The 21058-nt window shown below is 43.2% G+C and overlaps 1 protein-coding gene across 14 annotated transcripts in view; it reads right to left on the minus strand.

Moving 5' to 3' along the window:
• Window positions 1–21058, minus strand: part of SCML4 (sex comb on midleg like 4 (Drosophila)) — a 143827-nt gene that overhangs the window by 37666 nt on the left and 85103 nt on the right. For 13 of the 14 annotated variants that reach the window (XR_002343723.1, XR_002343739.1, XR_002343726.1 and 10 more), the window contains one exon: window positions 17697–17891. Coding sequence is in view for 8 of the 14 variants with exons in the window: in XM_021090762.1 (XP_020946421.1) it covers window positions 17697–17891 (195 nt within the window). In the remaining 6 variants the exon portion in view is untranslated. Of the gene's footprint in view, window positions 1–8086; window positions 11517–17696; window positions 17892–21058 lie in introns of those variants that run through there. The other variant, XM_021090771.1, reaches the window with a different exon arrangement.

Genomic DNA, 21058 nt, shown 5'->3' on the forward strand with positions numbered 1-21058 from the left:
CTGATGGGAGGGGGAGGGAGTGGGAGGGATGGGGAGCTTGGGCTTATCAGACACAACTTAGAATAGATTTACAAGGAGATCCCGCTGAATAGCATTGAGAACTATGTCTAGATACTCATGTTGCAACAGAAGAAATGGTGGGGGAAAAACTGTAATTGTAATGTATACATGTAAGGATAACCTGACCCCCTTGCTGTACAGTGGGAAAATAAAATTAAAAAAAAAAAAAAAAAAAAAAAAAAAAAAAAAAAAAAAAAAAAAGAAATATTGTAATACTTATATGCCAAGAAATTAGGTAACTGAGAAGAAATGAACAAACTAACAGTGACAAAAAGAAATAGACCATCCAAATAGACCTACAACAAAAGATTAAATTAGTAAAAAAAAAAAGAAGAAATCCCAGGCTCAGATGGCTTCACAGGTGAATTCTCCCATTAGAGAAAAATTAAAAGCAATTCTTCACAAACTCTTCCAAAAAGAAAAAAAGGATCACTATGGACTGAATTGTGTTCATATGTTGAAGCCTTCAACATATATTTGGAAAGAGGATCCATAAAGAGGTAACAGAGGTTAAGTAAGGTCTAAAGGGTAAAATCTTAACCCTCGATAGGACTGTTTAAAAAGAAAATACTGACAAGAAGAGGAAAAGAGTTGCGAGAGCTCTCTCCCTCTTCACACACATACACAGAAAAGAGGCAATGTGAGGACATACAAAGTGACTGTTTATAAGCCAGGAAGAGAGGTATTACCAGAAATTAACCCTTGCGACACCTTGATCTCAGGTTTTTGGCCTCTAAAACTGTGAGAAAATAAATTTCCGTTGTTAAAGCCCCTTAGTAGTCTATTATGGCAGCCTGGCAGACTAATATAATGAGGGAATACTTCCCAGCTCATTCAATGAGAACAGTAATACCCTGATACCAAAACCAAAGACATCAAAAGAAAACCAAAGATCAATGCTCATTAATATGAATGAAAAAAATCCTCAAAAAATACTACCAAAACAAATCCCTAACTTATAAAATGACATACCTCAAGACCAATTTGTTTCAGGAATTTAGGATTGACTTAACATCCAAAAATCAATTAATGTAATATATGATATTGATAGAAAAAAAAACAAAGATCATGTGATTATTTCAATAGATGTAGAAAAAGAATTTGACAAAATCCAACATTCTTTCATGAGAAAAATACTCAGCACACTAGGAATAGAAAGAAACTTCCTCAAACTGAAAAAAGGGCATCCAAAAAAATCTACACTTAACACCATAGTTAATAGTAAAAGACGGGATGCTTTTCCTCTTAAGATCAGGAACAAAGATGTCTCTGTTCTTATACTTCTATTCCATATTGTACTGGAGGTTCTATCCAGAGCAACTAGGTAAGAAGAAGAAAAGTATCTAGTTTGGGAAGGAAGAAGTAAAACTATCTCTTGGTTGTAGAAAATTCTAAGCAATCCAATAAAACACCATTGAGGAGTTCTGTTGTGGCTCAGTGGAATTAAATCTGACTAGCATCCATGAGGATGAAGGTTTGATCCCTGGCCTTGCTCAGGGGGTTAAGGATCTGGTGTTGCCATGAGCTGTGGTATATGTTGCAGATGTTGGCTTGGATCCTGCATTGCTGTGGCTGAGGCGTAGGTTGGTGGCTGCAGCTCTGATTCAACCCCCAGAAACCTCCATATGCCATGGGTAGGGCCCTAAAAAAAAAGACAAAAAAAAAAAAAACCCTCACTATTGAAATCAATAAATGAATTTAGCAAAGTTATAGGATACAAAATTGACATGCAAATATCAATTGTATTTTATACATTTGCATTGAACAATCTGAAAATGAAGCTGGGGAAATAATTTATAATAGCATAAAAAAGAATAAAATACTACGGAATAAATTTAACAAAAGATGTACAAGACTTATAACTAAAAACCACAAAACATTCTGGAAATAAAGTTCTAAATACTTAAACGGAAATAAATTTCATGTTTATGAATCATGAACAATGTTAAGATGGCAATACACCCTAAATTCATCAATGAAGTCAATGCAATTCTTGTCAGAATCTCAGTTGACTTCTTTGTAGAAAGTGACAAGATGAATCTAAAACTCATACAGATTTTCAAGGAGCCATGAAGAGCCAAAATAATAATGAAAAAAAGAAGAACAAAGGAGATTATTCACACTTGACAATTTCAAAATTTACTACTAAGCAATGGTAATAAAGACAGTGTGGTACTGACTTAAGGAGACACATATAAAACAACGGAATAGAGTTGAGAGTCAAGAAATAAACCTATGTGTCACGTTCAACTGATTTTCAACAAAGGTGCCAAGATCATTCAATAGGAAAAGAATAGTCTTTTCAAAAACTGGTGCTGGGACAACTGGATGTCTACATGCAAAACAATGAAGTCGGAGCCTTACTTCATACCATATACAAAAAATTAACTTGAAATGGATCAAAGATCTAAATGTAAGAGCAAAAACTTAAAAAAAAAACTCTTAGAAGGAAACATGGGGTAAATCTTTATGACCTTGGGTTTGGCAAGGTATTCATTCTTAGATTTGACTCCAAAAGCATGAGCAACAAAAGAAAAAGACAAGTTGTATTTACCAAAATTTAAAAGTTTTATATTTTAAAAGATACTATCAAGTAAAAAGATAACCCACAGAATGGGAGAAATTACTTGCAAATCATATATCCAATAAAGAACTCATACTCAAGAGTATATTAAAAAAAATCTTACAACTCAACAATAAAAGAATAAATAACCCAATTTAATATGGGCAAAGTACTTGAAAAGACTTTTCCCCAAAGATACACAAATGGTCAATAAGCACATGAAAACTTGTTCTAAATCATTAGTCATTAGGAAATGCAAATCAAAATCACAATGAGGTACCACTTCACACTCACAAGGATAGTTATAATCAAAAAGTAGGATAATAGCAAGTGCTGGTGATACTGGAGATAAATTGGAACCCTTGTACACTGTTGGTAGAATGTAAAATGGTGCAGCTTCTTTGGAGAACAGTCTTGGTCTTCCTCAAATGGTTAAAACTAAATTCATTCTATGACCAAGAAGTTCTACTCCTAGGTATATATATTCCTAGGAGAAATGAAGTTTCCACACAAAAATTTATACATGAATATAAGAACTATTCATAACAGCCAAAATGTGGAAACAACTCAAATAGCTATCAAGTGATGAATGGATAAACAAACCATGGTATATCCATATGATGGAATGTTATTCAGGCACAAAAAGGAATGAAGTACTGACCCATGCTACAGTGTGAATTAAGCCTTGAAATGTTATGCAAAGTAAAGAAACTGGGCCTCAAAACCCCACATATTAAATGATTCCATTTGCATGAAATGTCCAGGATAGGCAAATCTACAAAGACAAAAAGTAGATTAGTGGTTGCTTAGGACTTGGAGGTTAGGAGAATAGAGGGTCCTAGCTAAAGGGTATGTGCTGTTCGACATGTGGAAAACTCTATACAATTGACTGCAGTGACAGTTGTACATATCTGTGATATATATACTAAAATTCACTGAGTTTAATTTAAAAAAAATTTGTTGTTGTTGTTTCAGGGCCACGCCTGTGGCATATGGAGGTTCCCAGGCTAGGGGTTGAATTAGAGCTGTAGCTGCCAGCATACACCACAGCCACAGCAACAGGGGATCCCAGCTGCATCTGTGACCTACACCACAACTCACTGCAATGCCAGATCCTTAACCTAATGAGCAAGGCCAGGGATCAAACCCTCATCCTCATGGGTACTAGTCGGGTTGGATACCGCTGAAGCGCAACAGGAACTCCTCACTGAGTTTAATTTTAAATGGATACTATTGTATGATATATTAATTATATCTCAAGCTGTTTTTTAAAAAGCCATTGCAGAGGCCCAGTGTTTGGCTGTGAACACATTCTTGAGAGTGTTATACAGTTAGGTCCAACTCTGCTTTGGTCACTAGGACACAAGGAAGCTGAGCAGCAAGGGGCACACATGCTGTGCCTCATGCTTCGTGGCTGATGCAGAGCTGCAAGATGTCTTCAGGAACCTGGAACTCTGCACCTTCGCCTGGAGGGCCTCTATTGCATCTTCCCTCTGGGTCAGAAGACATCAGCAGAAAGGACCTGGCTATGGAGCTATATACCTGGCTGCTTCTTGAATGCAGTGAGGAAGAGGAAGGCTAATGTTTTTTTGAGCACCTACTATGGGCCAGCACATTCCATTCCAGTGAGTGGGAAGGCTGCCATTATATTCTCTTTATTGGAAAGTTTTCATATTCTGGAATACTAATCCTTTTTGTGTCCCCAGTGGCAAGAGCTTTGGTATATGTGAGGAAGCTACTCACAGCGTCTGGCATGGTGTTTGGCATTCAGAGGCACGCAATAAATATTTATTAAACAGATATTTGGGCAGTAAGTCTGCTGTTACACAGAAAATACATTAAAATTCAGATGATAAAGAAGTAAATATAAATTCTTCATGCATATTCAGGATAAACAATGAAAAATCTAACTAAAACATTTATTCTATTTATTAAATATTTTAAATCCAAATTAAATACGCCTATGGAAGTCTGAAAGTCTAAGGTAGAGAATGCAGATAATTCCCCAAACTGCGCAGTAGCTGGAAAATACAGATGCAGATGGAATATTGTTCTCTTATGACAATGGGTGGAAATGGGGAACAAGGGAATATGGACCTTATTGGTTGAAAAACTGCTGACAACCATGGGTGAGATCGAAGGTAATAAAAGCCATCTTCTGGGCTGTAATCCAAATGAATTCATCAGAAAGTAAAACTGACTTGAGAGAGCATCAGCCATAGCCCTCAACCCAGCAAATACATGCCAACGATTCTGGAGGCGGCCAGGTGGGCATTCATGGAGACAGATCACTAAGCCCCAGCCTTGATCCAGCACAGCCTGTAGCTCCTAGGAAGCCTGGGAGTGATTAGCATGTTCAGGTGCACACACCAGGGTGCCATTCAGAACTGAAGAGGATGCATCTGCTCAAACCTGATTAAAAAAGGTTTTCCTCACCTTTATAAATAGAGGTGCTGACACCTACATCATATCTGAGTGTAAAAAATGACTGATACAGTGAAGGCCATCATGCTTCAACCACAGGACTGAAAAGGACCTTCACAGAGCACTTGGCCCAGCATTTTTCCGAGTGTTAAATGCATCCCACTGGTGGGACAGGAGATGAGTCTTGGTGGTACTTTGGTGCATTAATTTCCCAAGGCTGCAGAAATTACCACAAATTTGGTGACTTAAAACAAGAGAAATGTATTCTCACCTAGTTCTGGAGGCTACCAGTCTGAAATCAGCATGTTGGCAGAGCCACGCTCTCTCTGTGGGCTCTAGAAGAAGATCCATCTTTGCTTCTACATGCTTCTGGTGGAAGTCAACAATCTGTGGTGTCCCCTGGCTGTAGACACACCCTCCAGTCTCTGCCTCTGTTGTCACATGGCATTCTCCCTGTGAGTCTGTATCTGTGTCCAAATTTCCCTCTTCTTAGAAGGACTCCAGTCATGGAATTAGCACCCATAATCCAGTGTGACCTCATGATTACCTCTGCAAAGACCCTATTTTCAAAGAAGGTCCCTTTCGCAGGTACTGGCAGGTAGGACTTGAATATATATCTTTTTGGCAGACACAAAAACAAGTGAACGTTATTTTTTTATTGCCATATGTTTTAGCATACAGCAATAAAATATAATTAGCCCATCAAACTATGATTTCACTGATAAGGTATCACTGCTTAAGAAGACTAAAGGCTAAGGTTAAAAGAAACATCCATTTAAAGGAATATCTTGAGTAAACACTTCTATAGGTTTTACTCAGACATAACAAGAATTATGAAGGTGGTAAATTGACATAGGAATGCCTTGAGCTTGCCCTAAATCTTCTTTTCAGGCACGGTGGTATTTGGAGAGGAAAATAAAGGAAATAACTGAGCCTCTTATCTAACACTTTCCCAGAAGAGATTTTACAGTTGCCTCACAGGTATGTCATTGTGCCACAAACCTCACTGCCTGCACCTTCTTCCTTATATCTGACCTCAATTCCTCTTGCTCCAGTTAGAAAGATGACTGCTGGATACATACTTTTTATACTAGTAAAACCATTCAGTCATCCAACACATAGGTAAGATGAATTATAGGTATCAGAACTCCTTGCAGCTTAAGAATTTAATAAAGTGTGACTCATGAGTTGCTACCTAAACCATTATCTAAAATTGAAAAAAAAAAAAAAAAAAGGACCAAATCTATGTTTGGAGAGAGAATGACACTTTTCAAGCAGTTCTGCAGCTAACTGGTAAGTGAACACCAGATGGGGCCAGCAGACCTGGGATTGCCCTGCATGAATCCAAGTCCCCACACAGACTCATGGCAAACCACAGGGTTGGCAAATTAAGATGTTCCTGATCCTTTTGTCCTAGATTCTTAGAAAATCTCTTTTCATCTGAAATGAGCTGTCTTATCACCCTGGCACCTCTCCTTAAACAAGAGGATCCAACCCAACCTCTATTTAAGCCATTGCAGCGCTGTGGACACCAGCTCAGCAGAACAGGGTAAACAAGAGGCACTTTATGTACTTCTCTTCTATAACCTCTGCCTCTATCCAAGATACTAAGGATGCCACTTATAAATCATTAAATCTTTCCTCCAGAATAATCTGCTTTCGTGCCATCACAAGAGCATGCTTAGCTAAAAAAAAAAAAACACAGGTGCAAATGGCACAGAGATGCCTGCCGCATTTTCAGGGTTTAGTGTCTCGGGAAATTTCAGGAGGCTGACATGCCTTTTTCAGTATGGCTAATCTGTGTGTGGACTATGGTTTTCCCCTATGAATGAAGCCTGCCTATTAAGCCAAAGAATACTCTGGAAGAGTTCAAACTCACTCAAGCCTCCAAGGATACCCTTTTGCTCCTGAATCTGAACCATGTCTAAGCCTCCTTGTTTGGAGAACAAAGCTCCAGGATCTGAGTGTGTGACTTCTCTCTGCCCCTCCCACTGCACCCCTGGGGGATTCCCAGTGCAGCCTATCCTGCTGCACATCTGGAGGGTATCCTGAGCACCTGGAATGGGGAGAACCTCTAAAGAGAAGCAGGAAAAGGCAGAGGGACAGGAAAGAGAAAGCCAAGAGCCAGAGAGAGGAAGAGATGGTGCTACAGCAGCAAGAGTAGCCTGGAGAGGAAAGAAGGGCCCATGTGGATGAGACCAAGGCTTAGTTCAGGGGGTATGGGCCCCTTTTCATGTAGGACACAAGTCTCAAGTAAGCCTGGACTATTTAACTCAAAGAATTTAATGGTACTTGGATTCTCTAATCAAATGAAGCCCTGAAAAACTGCAACACCACCATCTGCAAAATTATTATCAAATAATACCTCTGCATGCAATAATAACCCTGCATCCCAGAGTCTCAAACACTGTTCTTCCCAGAACTAAATAGTTCTCTATCTCTCTCTCTCACACAAACACACACACACACACACACACACACACACACACACACACACACAGACTCACCCTCTAACCCCTGCTTTATTTCCCCATGTCAGTTACAACTTCCCAGTTGAAGGAACAGCTGCACAGAATGAACCCTTTCTACAATCATATCTGCCAGCTTCCCTGAGGCTGAAAGCCATTGCCTCTCTTGGGATTGATTGCCAGTGGGTCTGCCAGGCCAGCAGGCCACACAACCCTGCCTAGGCTGGCAAGAAGGTCAGACCATGGGATCAGTGTCCAGAGAGCTCTGTGTGTGTGAGTGCCTTGGCTCTGCCACTTAAAGAGACAAAGCACCATGGATCCTTAGGCCTGAAACCCAGATTAGAAAGGGAAGTAACACAGTCAGTCCATAATACCACCACTGGAATAGCTGTGGAATAACTATTCCCCTAAGGGCACAGCCAGTAGGGTGTGGGATGCCAGAACGAACTGCAAGGAGAGAAGCAGAAAGAGGAAGCAGGGGCAGGAAACCATAGCAGGTTCCAGCAGAGTTGTCCCTCCCCTGCTCAGAGCCCTGACACAGTGTGGGGGGGGGAGGGGCTTCGTTTCCTACCTTGGGTGGCTGTGTCTCTGCCACCAGGCAGTCTCACACACGCTCCTCTCCAGCACTGCTGGCGCCCAGCACGTGCTCAGTGCTGTGGGAGGCAGGGAGCACCTCTAAGGGACTTCTCGGTGGCAGAAACACGCAGATTTCCTCTCTGTCCTCCTGCTGCCTTTCACTGAGGCTCTTGTGGAGGTTTGCAGATTTCCTTTACTGGGGCTCAGTCCCGCCCCTTGTTCTTGCTCAGATAAGCTCATCACGTTTTCCCTTAGGGCTCTCTGCAGCCTCATGTCCCAGTCTTCCTGGTTCAAAGGGCACCAGGCCACACCACCTACGAGGCTTAGCCTGTCATTCACTTCAATTAAATTTTCCATTAACTTGGTCTCTGGCCAGTATAGATTTTCTCTTCAAGCTTATCTCTAAGTTCAGATGACTCAGCCCTAAGAATCAACCTTATGACTCCCCTCAGGTCCATTTAAGTACATTTGTATTTTTTTCTTCCCTAATGAGATGTGCAGAAACCAATCATAATTTTAATGCCCAACACCTCAACCTCTTTAGTCCTTTCCAATGTTTCTGGTTTGTCTGAGACTTTGTTCTCTAAGATTTCAGATTTCCTCTTGTGCAAATTTTGCCCCAAAGCAATTTTGTCCCGTTTGGAATCCTGAATGCCCTTTCACTCTCCAGAGGAGAGAGCAGGTTCCATCACCACCTCTCTATGGTCTTTTCTTTGCAGCTTTGCCAAGCTTCTATCCCAAGGTTGCCCTGTTGTGAGATGCTCTGGGAGGGGGTCTACATGGCAAGGAATCAACAGAGTTCATGGGAAATAGAATTCTGCCAACAACCACATGAATGAGCTAGGAAGTGAACCCTTCCCTAGTTGACCTCTGAGATGCTTGCAGTCTTGTGAGAGACCCAGAGCGTCGAGGAACCAGTTCAGTTGCATCTGAATTTCTGACTCACAGAAACTGTGAGATAATAAATGTTATTTTAAGCCATTCATTTTTGGGGTCATTTGTCACACAGCAATAGATAACTGATACAGGTGGGAAAGTGGGATTTGTTTCATTCTTCTTGACTCTGCATATCCAGGTTGAAAGTTGCAATTATTCAGGAGCAGCTAGGATATATCTGCTATAGAGTATCTAATTCTCTGTCAGGACATTTATGGGATTTTTTTTTTCAAAATTAAAGGGTTTGCTGCTTATGTCTAAGACCCAGACACTACCCCTTAGTAGGTCATGAGTTTATCTTAGAAGAATACCAGTATCCAAAGTTGCTTCAATTGCTCTGGGCAGGGCTTGCCATTTTAACCCTAGTTCTGATGTATGGTCAGTAGATACTGGTGTTGATAACCTTCAGGTATTACTTTAGGACCCACCACAGGGGCTCAGAGTATCAGTCCAGTGGAGCGGCCCAAAGAATAGAGTATCCAATTATAGCTACTGTGGGCCCTGGAAGTTTTGGAATAGCTACATCTCATGTACTTGGTCCTCTGTTTCCATCACTCTTGAGCTTTCTGTGTTCTGATGTATAAATCAGAGACCTTGTCCACCATCTCCTTGAATCTCCCTAGAGAGCTCACCTATTTGCTATAGTTACTCTTCCACCACAGGCAGGAGCCCCTTTGGACAGCCTGCCTTCTGCAGCTGACACAGGTGCCCCCAGAATCATCACGCCAGTTGGAAAGGGGCTCATGAGGGATTGAGGATGGAGGTGTCACATAAAGGACAGTTAGCTGCATAGAACACAGGAGATCTCCGGTAGGTTTCTTTATTTGAAGATAGGCATAGGAGAGGGCTAGGAATGTCTTTCAGAAAATCCCTGAGATCAGCCTTGTAGGAAGAGAGAGTCCACACAACCTCTTTTTTGACGGGCTCTTTTTCTCCTAGCAGGAGCTTTCCCAAACAGTAGAAAGCCTACTGGAGATTTACCATTATCATCGTTCTGCTCCTCAAGTCTTAGGTGTTGGCATCTTTAATCCACAAAATGACTGTATTTGTGATCTTGGACAAGAGGAGTGTTAATTTCTTTTTTCATTTTAATAGATATGCTTTCTACTAAAATACTGTCAAATCGATCAACACGATTCAATATTATGCTATTTATACCATATTTAAAATACCTTGGGAGGTCCAAACTACTTCATTAGAACATTAATTCATTCATTTATTTAACCAATAATTATTGAATTCTTATGCTTCCTCAATATTTACAGGACTCAAAAAGAGCGTGTAAGCCTTCCAATGCAAAAGGGATACAATAAATTACTGAACATTGTAAAAATCTATTTCAAATTCTACAAAATCCAGTATTTCCTTACAGGTTACATTTTTCCCTTTTAGATCAATGTTTTAAAATATGTACAGATATTATACTTTAATGAATGATATCACCGAAAATATAATAAACAGCTTTTCCTAAATGAACTCGGGTAGAACTAAAACCAAGAATTCTGCCCTGGCAAATGCTTCCCATTCCATGCTGTAAGAGCTCTGGCTGGGCTTCTGCTGAACATGTCTGAAAATATAGGAAGGCCTTTGTATTTGCTGCAGAACTTGTGGACACTTTTCCTTTCACCTTTCCATCAAAACTTTCTGCAAAGATTCATAAGGACTGAGCTTGACACTGACAGTTTGTTATCCTTCCAAATGATCCACTTTCCAATGCATGGCTTGAGAAACAGACCCATTTTGATCACACAGCATGTGGCTAAGACAGGACAGATAGAGCCCTGCAATATTCTAATCATCAGCCTGCACACATCTTTCCTCCTATCTTTGGCATCCCCACCGTAACATACATTATTTAAAATACCAGATCAAACCATGCCTAATGTCAGTGGAGTGGGCCACTCTGTGTGGGTATTGTAGGGATGAGGAAATTTCCCTGGTGTCTAGGATGATAGGTTCTCTCTGTCCTATGGATGTCATCCAGTAACCATGTAGCTCGGGCACAAGGTTAAGGATGAAACCTTGGGGCCAAGATATTAACCCAGAAGGAGAAATGATAATTGATTTACTTGGAGTTCAGTTTCTGCCTAGATTTTGCTAAGTGGGCATTCGTGTTTGTTTTGTTCTTTTACATCTTAGCTAGAAGTGACACCATGGTACCACAAGCCACTTGTGAACATGAATTTTGTTCAGTCAGGCTTCTGAGCTGGGAAACAGGACACACACCCCACCCAGAAAGGGTTGGGTAATGTGACCCTACCAACAGACAGTCTAGGAAGGAAAAGCAAAGAGCCAGGGAGGAGAAGATCTGGGCTCAGTTCCCCCAGATACTGCCTTTCTGTGTGACTCTGAACAAGTGGCCTCAGCTCTGTAGGCATCACAAGTAAAGGGAGCTCATGGAGTTCCCATCATGGTGCAGCAGAAACAAATCTGACTAGGAACCATGAGGTTGCAGGTTTGATCCCTGGCCTTGCTCAGTGGGTTAAGGATCTGGTGTTGCCATGAGCTGTGGTGTAGTTTGCAGAAGTAGCTCGGATCTGGTGTTGCTGTGGCTGTGGTACAGGCCGGCAGCTGTGGCTCTGATTAGACCCCTAGCCTGGGAACCTCCATATGCCACGCGTACAGTCCTAAAAAGAAAAAAATAATAATAATAATAAATAATAAAAAATAAATAAATAAAGGGAGCTCAGGAAATGTTTGCTGACTGACCACATAGATATGTCTATACAATGGAACTCATGCCACTTGAAAAACTCTATTTCCTTTTAGAAGTAAACAAACATTTGGAAAGAGAGGTATTCTCTGGATAGTCATTCTCTGTAGAAATATTAGACAAATCTGTAGTTCAACAAGGAAGCAAATTTGATTTCTCGATGTTGGGTATCAAGGTTCAACCACAGTGGAACACATTGTGTCTGTTACTCCAATGGTTTTCTGGTGCCTAGTTCCAAGACCACCAACCAAGGAAGAAAACATCAAGTCTTAAGAATAAATGTCCTTTCTCATCTCTTACGCCTACCATCTGTGCATGAAAAAAGCTTTTCAACAAAAAGTAAACAATTTGTTCCCATCATGTCAGACCTTCAAAAGGCAGGAAACCAATCACTAAATTACATCTTGCAAAAGAGTTCAGCTATCACACCTGTGGTTTCCAAAGATCTCCCCTACCCTTGGTGAGCAGTTTGTTCTGTTCTGTTGCATAGAATTCAAGTCAGTAAATATTTACTGTGGACCCATTACGTCTCAGGCTCTGCTGAGGACAGCATGGCCCTGCTCTCTAGGCTCTTTAGCAGGGAGATGAGGATTGGACCCAAATTCTAGCAGTGTAAGGGAGAATTAAGGGCCACTCAGGGTGTATAGACAAGGGTCTGAGAGAACAGATCCTGAGGGTTTTCTAGGGATTTGGGGAAACTTAAAGGGCAACAGAGAACCCTGCCACCAGTGGGGGCCAGTCCACACTGAGAACTTTTCCTGTCATCATTCTTTCCTTTCTTTCACCTTCTTCCCCAGTGCTGCAAACCTCCTCTTTCTCACCTGGATTTGTACATGTGCCACCTTGTTATACTGCCCTGCCCCCTCATGCCCCTCTTCTCCAGCCCACAGACACCTCCAGGGGGCACTGGATCATCCTCAGCAGCAACACTTGTACAGGGGCAATACCATCCTAGTGCACATAAACTTATTTTATTGAAAACCTAAAATAAATTTCCTTCTATGAGTAGGACTCCATCAGCACACACTTTCTTGTTCAAGTGTGGTCCCCAACCAGCAGCAGCATGGACATCATCTGGGAGCCTGTTAGAAATGTGGACTTCAGGCCCCACCCCAGCCCCCTAGCCTCCTGAGCTAGAACTTGCATTTTATCAAGATGCCCGAGTGGTTCCAAGGTACATTAATGTTTGAGAAGCATTGGCTAAAGCTTACTTATAATTGAGATTTTTTTTCAACATACAAAGGTAAGATAAAATTTACCCTATAATCATCTCATGATTTCTGACAGATCTATGAAGGTTATTGAAGTCATGTTTTTGCTTCCATTCTCCGAAAGCACCCAGAGAACTGCTCTTCCTCCAAAAACATGAGCGTTTGGCTGTCAGTTAATAGATCTGGAGGAAAATTACTGAAGTTCTTGGTCAAGCCAAGAATACTAACTTCCAGATTGAATTCAGGCAGCTGAGTAGATCTGGAGCCCTGTTTTCCTTGGGAGAAGACCTCTCTGCTCTAATGTGAGCCCTTCTGGGTTGCTACCCTCACTCATCTTCACTTCTGGGACACCTTGACCTTCTGCTCTCCAGAGCCTGCCTCTATCACCTTCAGCCATGACTCTCAACTTGAAAGGGAACAGAGAGGACAGCTTGCTCTCACTCCTCAGGGTTGCCAGAGTTTGCCCTACTTGGCCTGACAAGGGAACACCTGAACTTGGTACCAATAAGAAGGAGATCACTCCATCTAAGCAGCTCCTTCTACTTCTGAATGGCTTTGACTTTTCAAAGTTCTTTACAATGTCAACCCCACCTGACTCCTGAAGGCACTGTCTCCCAACTAGTTATTCAGCTGCCAAGTCCTCTACCTGGGAGAGTATTCCTTAAACCTATGTGTCTCAGACTTTTGTCTTCAAAACACCGGCGCTCTATTGTGAGAGTAGGGGAGAGCTGTTGAGCTTTTCCTTTCTCACTTGATAATGATGATGGTCCTGACCAGAATTTGAATGGCAGGACCTCAGGTTTAATTAAATCCATCTTCAAGACCCCAGAGAACAAATCCACATGGCCTGCTGTCATATCCTGGAACTGAAAATCATGTCTTCCCCAATTCATCCATTTTTTTTTTACCATAAATATCATAGTTTCTTTGATAGTTCCTTACGTGTCATGGCTTTGCATTTTCTTGTTGTCTGATTAGCTGTCTTCTAGAAGTGTCCTAATGAGTGTTGACAAACCCTCTGTGTGGCACACATGCCTGGAACATTTCAGCTTTGACTAAACAATTTTGGGGCAGAGCAGGACCGGGTTCATATGTTTTCAAGACTGTACCATCTTGTTTAGGAATGATGTGGTCCAATGGATGGGTAGGAAGCCTAAAATCAACAAAGACCTCCATCCCTTCCCTCATACATACACCTGCCTTTCTTGCCACAATGGTGGGAAAGAGGGTAGTAAACTAATTCCTTACTCAAGGTAATAATAACTGGATATGTTATCCTTTAGGGGAACTTTGACAAGGCAGTCCTAAAGAAGCGATGCCTTAATCTAAAGGCAAACTCTCTTTGATGGTGTCATCCCAGGCCCCATGGCAAACAGGAAATACATGTGCACAAGCTGCTCAGAGATTACTCTGCTGTAGCTGCTTCATCCACCCTCCCTGAGGCCTCAAGACACATGAAACACATGGCACTTGGTTCTATAACACCCAGAGCATGAGGAACAATTTCCACAAGGTCGACTGATCTGGAGCAATTCATTTTTTCAAAGCAAAAATGGGCTAGGGAAGGGCTAACGAAGACAACTGGAGCCATTACTTCCAAAGCCAAGTCAACCGCGAAGGAAATGCTTGCAGGTAGAAATACCTGCCTCAGTCAAGGGAAGATGTGAGGTGGCTATGCTACTTCTAAAAAAAAGACAGAACTTCTTTGTGAGCATGGAAGGAGGGAGAATAAGGTGGGAACCAAGGCAAGGGTTTCCTCAATGATCATATAAGAAAAGCTGGAAAGGGGCTCCTTGGACAAGATGTGAAAATGGAACTATTTTAGTTTCAGTTTTGGTTGAAGCTGCAAGACAACAGACACCCCATACCAGAGTGAAGTGTGCAGATCGTGGAAAAAGAGGTGGTAGAAAGGCAGTTTTACACCTGTGGATGACCCCACATGCAGCCTGTGAAAGAAACTGTAGAGGTTGAGAAACAGGTTGAGTAGAAGATGGATTATGGAGAAAACTGTCCCATATGTTCCCAAGGGCTTCAATGTGGCCTCATTGATATCTGTCCCTGGAGCTCGAAAGACAAAATGGATTATTATTTGATTCTCATGAGAAATCGAAAAGTCTGGCTGCTCTGATGGCAGAACAAAGAAGAGGTGACTGCAGAGATCAGACTGCACACCCTGAGTTTGTTTGGGCAAAGGATGTGTGAGTGTTTCTCAGGGACTTGATGTGGGCCATCAGAAGAGAGATCTGAAGTGAGATTATCTTAGATCCTTTCCACAGGACTGTGTGGAGGCACAGGGGGCCTCAGCAGAAAAAAGCTAGAGATTTACGCACAAATGCCTTGAGACTGTGGGAAGAATTCTAAGTGACCAGCTGGAGAAGAGTTACTTTTGTCCATTGCAAGGAACATGCAGGTGAGAGATGGTCGGATCACCAAAGGACCCATGTCATAGCCAACAGGATGAAGAATCAGTTTGAATCAGAACCAGGGAGCCTGATGCCCCTCACAGCAGGATTTGCCAAGTGAAAACAATCCTATCTCTTGCCTCCCCTCCCCTCCTCACTCTCTTCAGGAAAGATTTGGAAGCAGTATTAGCTAGATATGGAAGGGGCAAAAGCATAGGGTTGGGCAGCAGGTGAGGAAAAGCCAACCATGGCCTCTTTTACTGCTGCAGCAACCAGCCTGAAGCAAGGCTGAGCTGGGAACAGGGAAAAGTAAAATCTAAACTTTGATTATCACACTGACCTGGACATATTAACTATTGACTAGAGAATGTTTCGCTATCTGAAAGGAGCCAGAAAAGTCACAAGATATGCCCTAAATTTCATCCATTGACAAGGGAGAAGTGGTCTCAAAGGACACATTTAAAGGAGAATGGGAGACACAAATTATGTGGCTTTATGAATATATCCCAGGGGTCATTACTTGTTCAGTGGAAAAATGGCTCAAGGGTTTGCAAAATGAAATCAGCCCATTCTGATATTTCCCTTGCAAGATTAACTAGAGGATACCTAAGCCTAACAACATGTTTCTGAGTCAACTAAGGTTTCCAGGAGAGGCCGGATTCATAAACTGTCAGCACCAGAAGGAACATTAAATACAAGCAACTCCAACCCTTCATTTCACACAGGAAACTGAGCTCAGAGAGAGGAGAAGACTTTCCCAAGCTCACACGTATAGAGACATCAAGGAAAACATAGAAGTATACAGCACTGCTCACACAGACTATATTTAACCAGGTACCTTTCTTTGTAAAGGCCAAACTTCTTCCTGTTTCCCAGGTCTCAGAAAGTTTAAAGTTGTAGACAAGGTTCTTGACAGAATGTGAGAAAATCTATGCCAAGAATCTAAGTTTATCCTTCGCTGATGTCCTCCTAGGCTTTAGGCATAGCCACTCTTATTACAAGTATCTTTTTGTTGAATGTTCTAGGCCTGTCTGTGAGCACGTATCTGCAAATGTATCAGTTTTTCATTATTCGTACTGGTCACTCAAAACCTCAAAAGCTTTCCTGAGCTCCTTAACCCAAGACAGGGTCTCACGTGGTGCTTGGAACAGAAGGTGGTTTAGCAAATGTTTGTAGAATGACGGTAATGGCTAAATACCAGTTTCACTGTCTATGTGTTCTTTATGTATCAACAACACTGCCTCCGGGAGTTCCCGTCATGGCTCAGTGGTTAACAAATCCAACTAGGAACCATGTGGTTGCGGGTTCGATCCCTGGCCTTGCTCAGTGGATTAAGGATCCAGCATTGCCGTGAACTATGGTGTAGGTTGCAGATGCAGCTCGGATCCCAATTTGCTGTGACTCTGGCGTAGGCCAGTGGCTACAGCTCCGATTGGACCCCTAGCCTGGGAACCTTCATATGCTGCAGGAGCGGCCCAAGAAATGGCAAAAAGACAAAACAAAACACTGCCTCTGGACAAAGAAAAAAGGTAATACAACTGCTCATTTTTGGGAACCTGAAATCCAGAAACTGAACTCTTCTTGAACTCTTTGCAAATCCCTACCCCAGGGCTGCTAAATGGGGAGAGAGCCCTTCCCATGGGCATCTGCCTCCTCGGGCAGATAACAGTGTACAAGTTTGCCCATGAGGCCTTGCCACTTCCCACTGGCCACTTCCCTGTGCTGAGCTATGCAGGGCTGATGGTACAAAAGGCACTCAGTCCCTGGGCCACTTCCCAACCTGCGATGAGAGAGAAACAATAACTCTCACTGGAGGACATATGTGATTTATGGCCGGGTCAAATTCCTGCCATGATAGACACTCTGTTACACCTTTTATTGACATGGGTAAGCATCTGAGGCTCCCAGACAGGACCAACATAATCAATTCATTAGCCCTTATTTCTTCAAGATTTCTTAGTCCCTTAAGTTAGTTGTCCTTCCATTACTCAACAATGATGAATAAATGCCTGTGAGTCTTAAGCAGAAATGAGGGGGGGGGGAAATCACTCATTACATGTGATGTGGTATCATTGTCTAAATTCTTATAACATTGGCCTAAAAGCTATAATTTCAGCTCTCAGTAGCTGGAACCATCTCTTGTAAGTTCAGCCTGGGAAGGGGCCATCCGGGTGTACTTGGTCTTGGCTGGCATGACTATTCTTGGGAACCCAGATGGCAGCCTGTGAACCTCCAGTGGCAGAGCTCCCGGGAGTCCCCTCAGTGGCAGTGTCACCTGCCCTGGAAGGACTGGGACATCTGGAACCACCTGCAGGCCCTGGACAAAATACAGGCAAAGCTTACCTGACTCTATCCTGCCTTCCTGGGTCTCAGGGGTGTCCTTGGGGGTGCCGGTGCCTCTGGGGAAGGGCTGGTGGCTGAAGAGGTCGTCACACAGGAGGCTTCGGCACAGCTTGGCCAGGAAGCGGAGGACGTATCCCATGCTGTTCACCACAGGTAGACTCCGCAGGTGCTGCTTCCCGTCAAAGGACGCAGAGACTAGAAAACCACAGAGATAGTGACTCAGAGCGGGACTCTGGAGAAAGCCACAAGCCTGTCAGCCTGCGGAAGAGGGCTGGGTTTGTTCAGTTTTGTTTCGAACTAAGTTTTGTTTGGATTTCATCCGTTTTTTTCACTAATTCCTATTTCAGTTCCAGGATCTCATTCAAAAGACCACATGGGGTGTAGTTTTCAGGTGAGCTTGGTCTCCTCAGGTATGTGACTATTTCTCAGTCTTTCCTTGTTCTTCATGATCTTGACAGTCTTGAAGAATACTGGTCAGTTTTTTTTTTGTCAAAGGTCCCTTGATTTGGGTTTGTCTGATGCTTTTCTCATGATTTGACTGGGGTTATGGGTTTTTGAGGAGGAAGAACGGCAAGGCAAAGTGCCCCTCTCACTGCATCAGAGAGGGGACATGCTCTCCCTATGACATCACTGGGAGGTTAGCCTTCGGCTACTGGCCAAGACAGTGTTTGCCACATTTCTCCATTGTATGCTTCATATTCTGTTCCTGGGAAATTTGTCACATGGTCCTGCCCACACTCAGGGGCAGTGGAGGGATTAAGCTCTGCCTCCTGGAGAGGGGAGAGTCTCTATATCATTTGGAATTCTTCTAGAAGGAAGAATTGTCCCTTCTCCTCCATTTATTTATTTGTTTATTCACTAATACTAGTGCAGACTCAATATATTTATTTTGTACTCTGGGTTGTCCAGTACTATATTATTTATCTTATTGCTAAATTATTCCAGTGTTTGTCTTTGGGAGATTTGAGATTGATTCCTGTGTCCCTATGACATGCCTCCCCCCCTTTTTTTAGCAACTTGAGATAAATAGATCTAGATCAATAGGTGGCTCTAGACAGATAAGTCTAGATCTAGATATACAGGTATATTCAAGTAAACCTTGAGTTCATACCGAGGTCTCCAACTCTAATCCAGCATCCCAGTGTTTAGGGTTCACTGAGCCTTCTCAGGAGGAATCTGAATAAAAGGACAGTAATGTTTCTGCAATGATGCTAGATCTAACTCAATTTCTTTAGGGTTACCAGAATTTAGAAGAAACACCAGTTTCTTCCAACCCAGAGCACATTCCTTTCTGTAATCTTCCTCACAGCTCTCTGCTGCTGCGTGAAGCTTGCACACAAGCTCCAGCGTGGGGAACCCATGAGAAGATCCCTAACAGGATATTCTGCCCCAACCTGGGCTCTGTCCTCAGCGCCAACACCTGGAGGGCAGCCTGTATTTTGATACTGTATTTCCCAAAGGCTAGCACACTGCAGGGGCTGGGGTAGGGAAGGGCAACCAGAGCTAGTTCTGATTTCAGAACTAAAAAACGAACAATAAAAAACCCTACACCCACATAAATTAGAAATCAAAATAATCCATTTCTTTTATGTAGCTTTCTATAGTTTAACAAAAGCTTTCATATCCATTACCCCATTTAGGCTTTCTGACCATCCTATGAGGACAGTGGAGAAAAGGATATTATTATTATTCCATAATACAGATGAAGAAACTGAGGAGAAGACCTGGAGTGGCTTTTCCAGCTCATATGGCCTCTAAGTGGCATTTGCCTGTCACTTTAATACTCCAGGTGACTCTAATTGGAAGAGCCAGCAAAGAGCTGCCTAGATGCTCAGTAAGGGGCTCGTCCTGGCCACTCACACACTCTGGAACTTCCCTCTTAGAGGGGCACTGATGCTTGCCTCCAATATCTTAAAAGACTAGGTGTGATGGAAACTGAACCCACAGCAGGAGGGTCTGGGGCATCAGGCCTATGCCACAAATCAGTGTGCAAACATTGCCAGAAGTGCCTAGAAGGTCACATAGTGGGAAAATACCACCTTCTAGAAGCAGACAGGAATTTGTGGGATCACAAAGTCTACCGCTCTGGAAGAGTGTGGCAAAGGCACAGCATCCCAACAGGTGTGCTAGGAATGGGTCATGGGTATTGCAATAACATTCCTCTCTGGGGTGGCCCAAGACCCAGCCACACTTTAAGTTCCCTTAGACCATGGTGCCAGCACCTGTGTCCCCATTTTCTACATGTGTAGAAATGTAGTTGCCATGGGAATGTCAGGAAAGCTGTGCCCTAAGGATCAGGTTCTAAGTGGAGGGTGGGAGAATCTGGTATTTCTCCTTGAATCCCTTCCTAAACCACCCTGGAGCTATCACTGCCTTGATGGGCTTCCATGTCACCATCAGAAAGGTGAAAGACCACCTTGCTGCTTCATGACCTCAAGGAGGTGGCATGAGGAGGCCTCTTGGTGCTACTGCACCCTCCAAGAGTAAGTTCTCAGCTCTGGCCTTCCTGGGAACTCCTCAGCCAGGGGAAACTTAGCAGGGCTCTGCCCACTCCTGTGTTGGTGCCAGGCACTGAAGCACCTCCTACCAGCACCAAGGCCCCTGAGGCCACAGGAAGGCTAAGCAGGAGAGCAGGGAGAATGGGGGTCAGCTTAGGGGGCAGGGGCCACAAAGAACTCAGTTTGATGGGATTCACTCTAGAGCGAGGGCACACTATACGGGAGGAGATTTCTCTTAGTACCAGGTCTGTGTCTTGAGCTCTGCTGATTAGCAAAGACAGGCCTTCGACCTGAGGGCAGCCCAGGATCAAGAACCTGGCTCCCAGACAGAACCAGGAGAACGGCCAAGAAGCTATCAGAGGCCTGACAGCAGGACTCTCCTCCTGGCCCCCTCTTGGTTCGGTACTTCTTCCTCCTGTCTCTGCCTGCATCTGCTGAAGTCTCTTAAAAGTCACCCTGGGTCAGAAACATGCACCTAGACCTTGACAAATTCTATTTTAATCAATTCCTGGCAGGTCAGACCCAGCTTCTTGCTCAGAAGGAGCTCCAGAAGGAGGGCTGAATCAATCAGAGCTGGGGAAGCTGTGTTGGACAATCTCTCCACCGCAAGCCCTGAGGATCAATCTGGAGTTAAATAAAATGCTTCTGCTTTGGTTCTTCAGGACGCAGCCACATTAGAGGCCCCTCTCCCCACCCTCTCTTAGCCAACCAGCAGGGTCACCAGCACGAACCCACAGCTGGGGAATCATCTCCCTTTTCTCTGGTGATATGGAGGCCATGTCCATGATGCTGGGCCGGAGACGACACCAGGCTGTCCCCCTGGAGTCAAAGCATATTGCAAAGGACTGGCCCTCACGGGCTTAA

This window comes from Sus scrofa, chromosome 1 (genome assembly GCF_000003025.6).
Source record: "Sus scrofa isolate TJ Tabasco breed Duroc chromosome 1, Sscrofa11.1, whole genome shotgun sequence".
In the NCBI taxonomy this organism is placed as follows: domain Eukaryota; kingdom Metazoa; phylum Chordata; class Mammalia; order Artiodactyla; family Suidae; genus Sus; species Sus scrofa.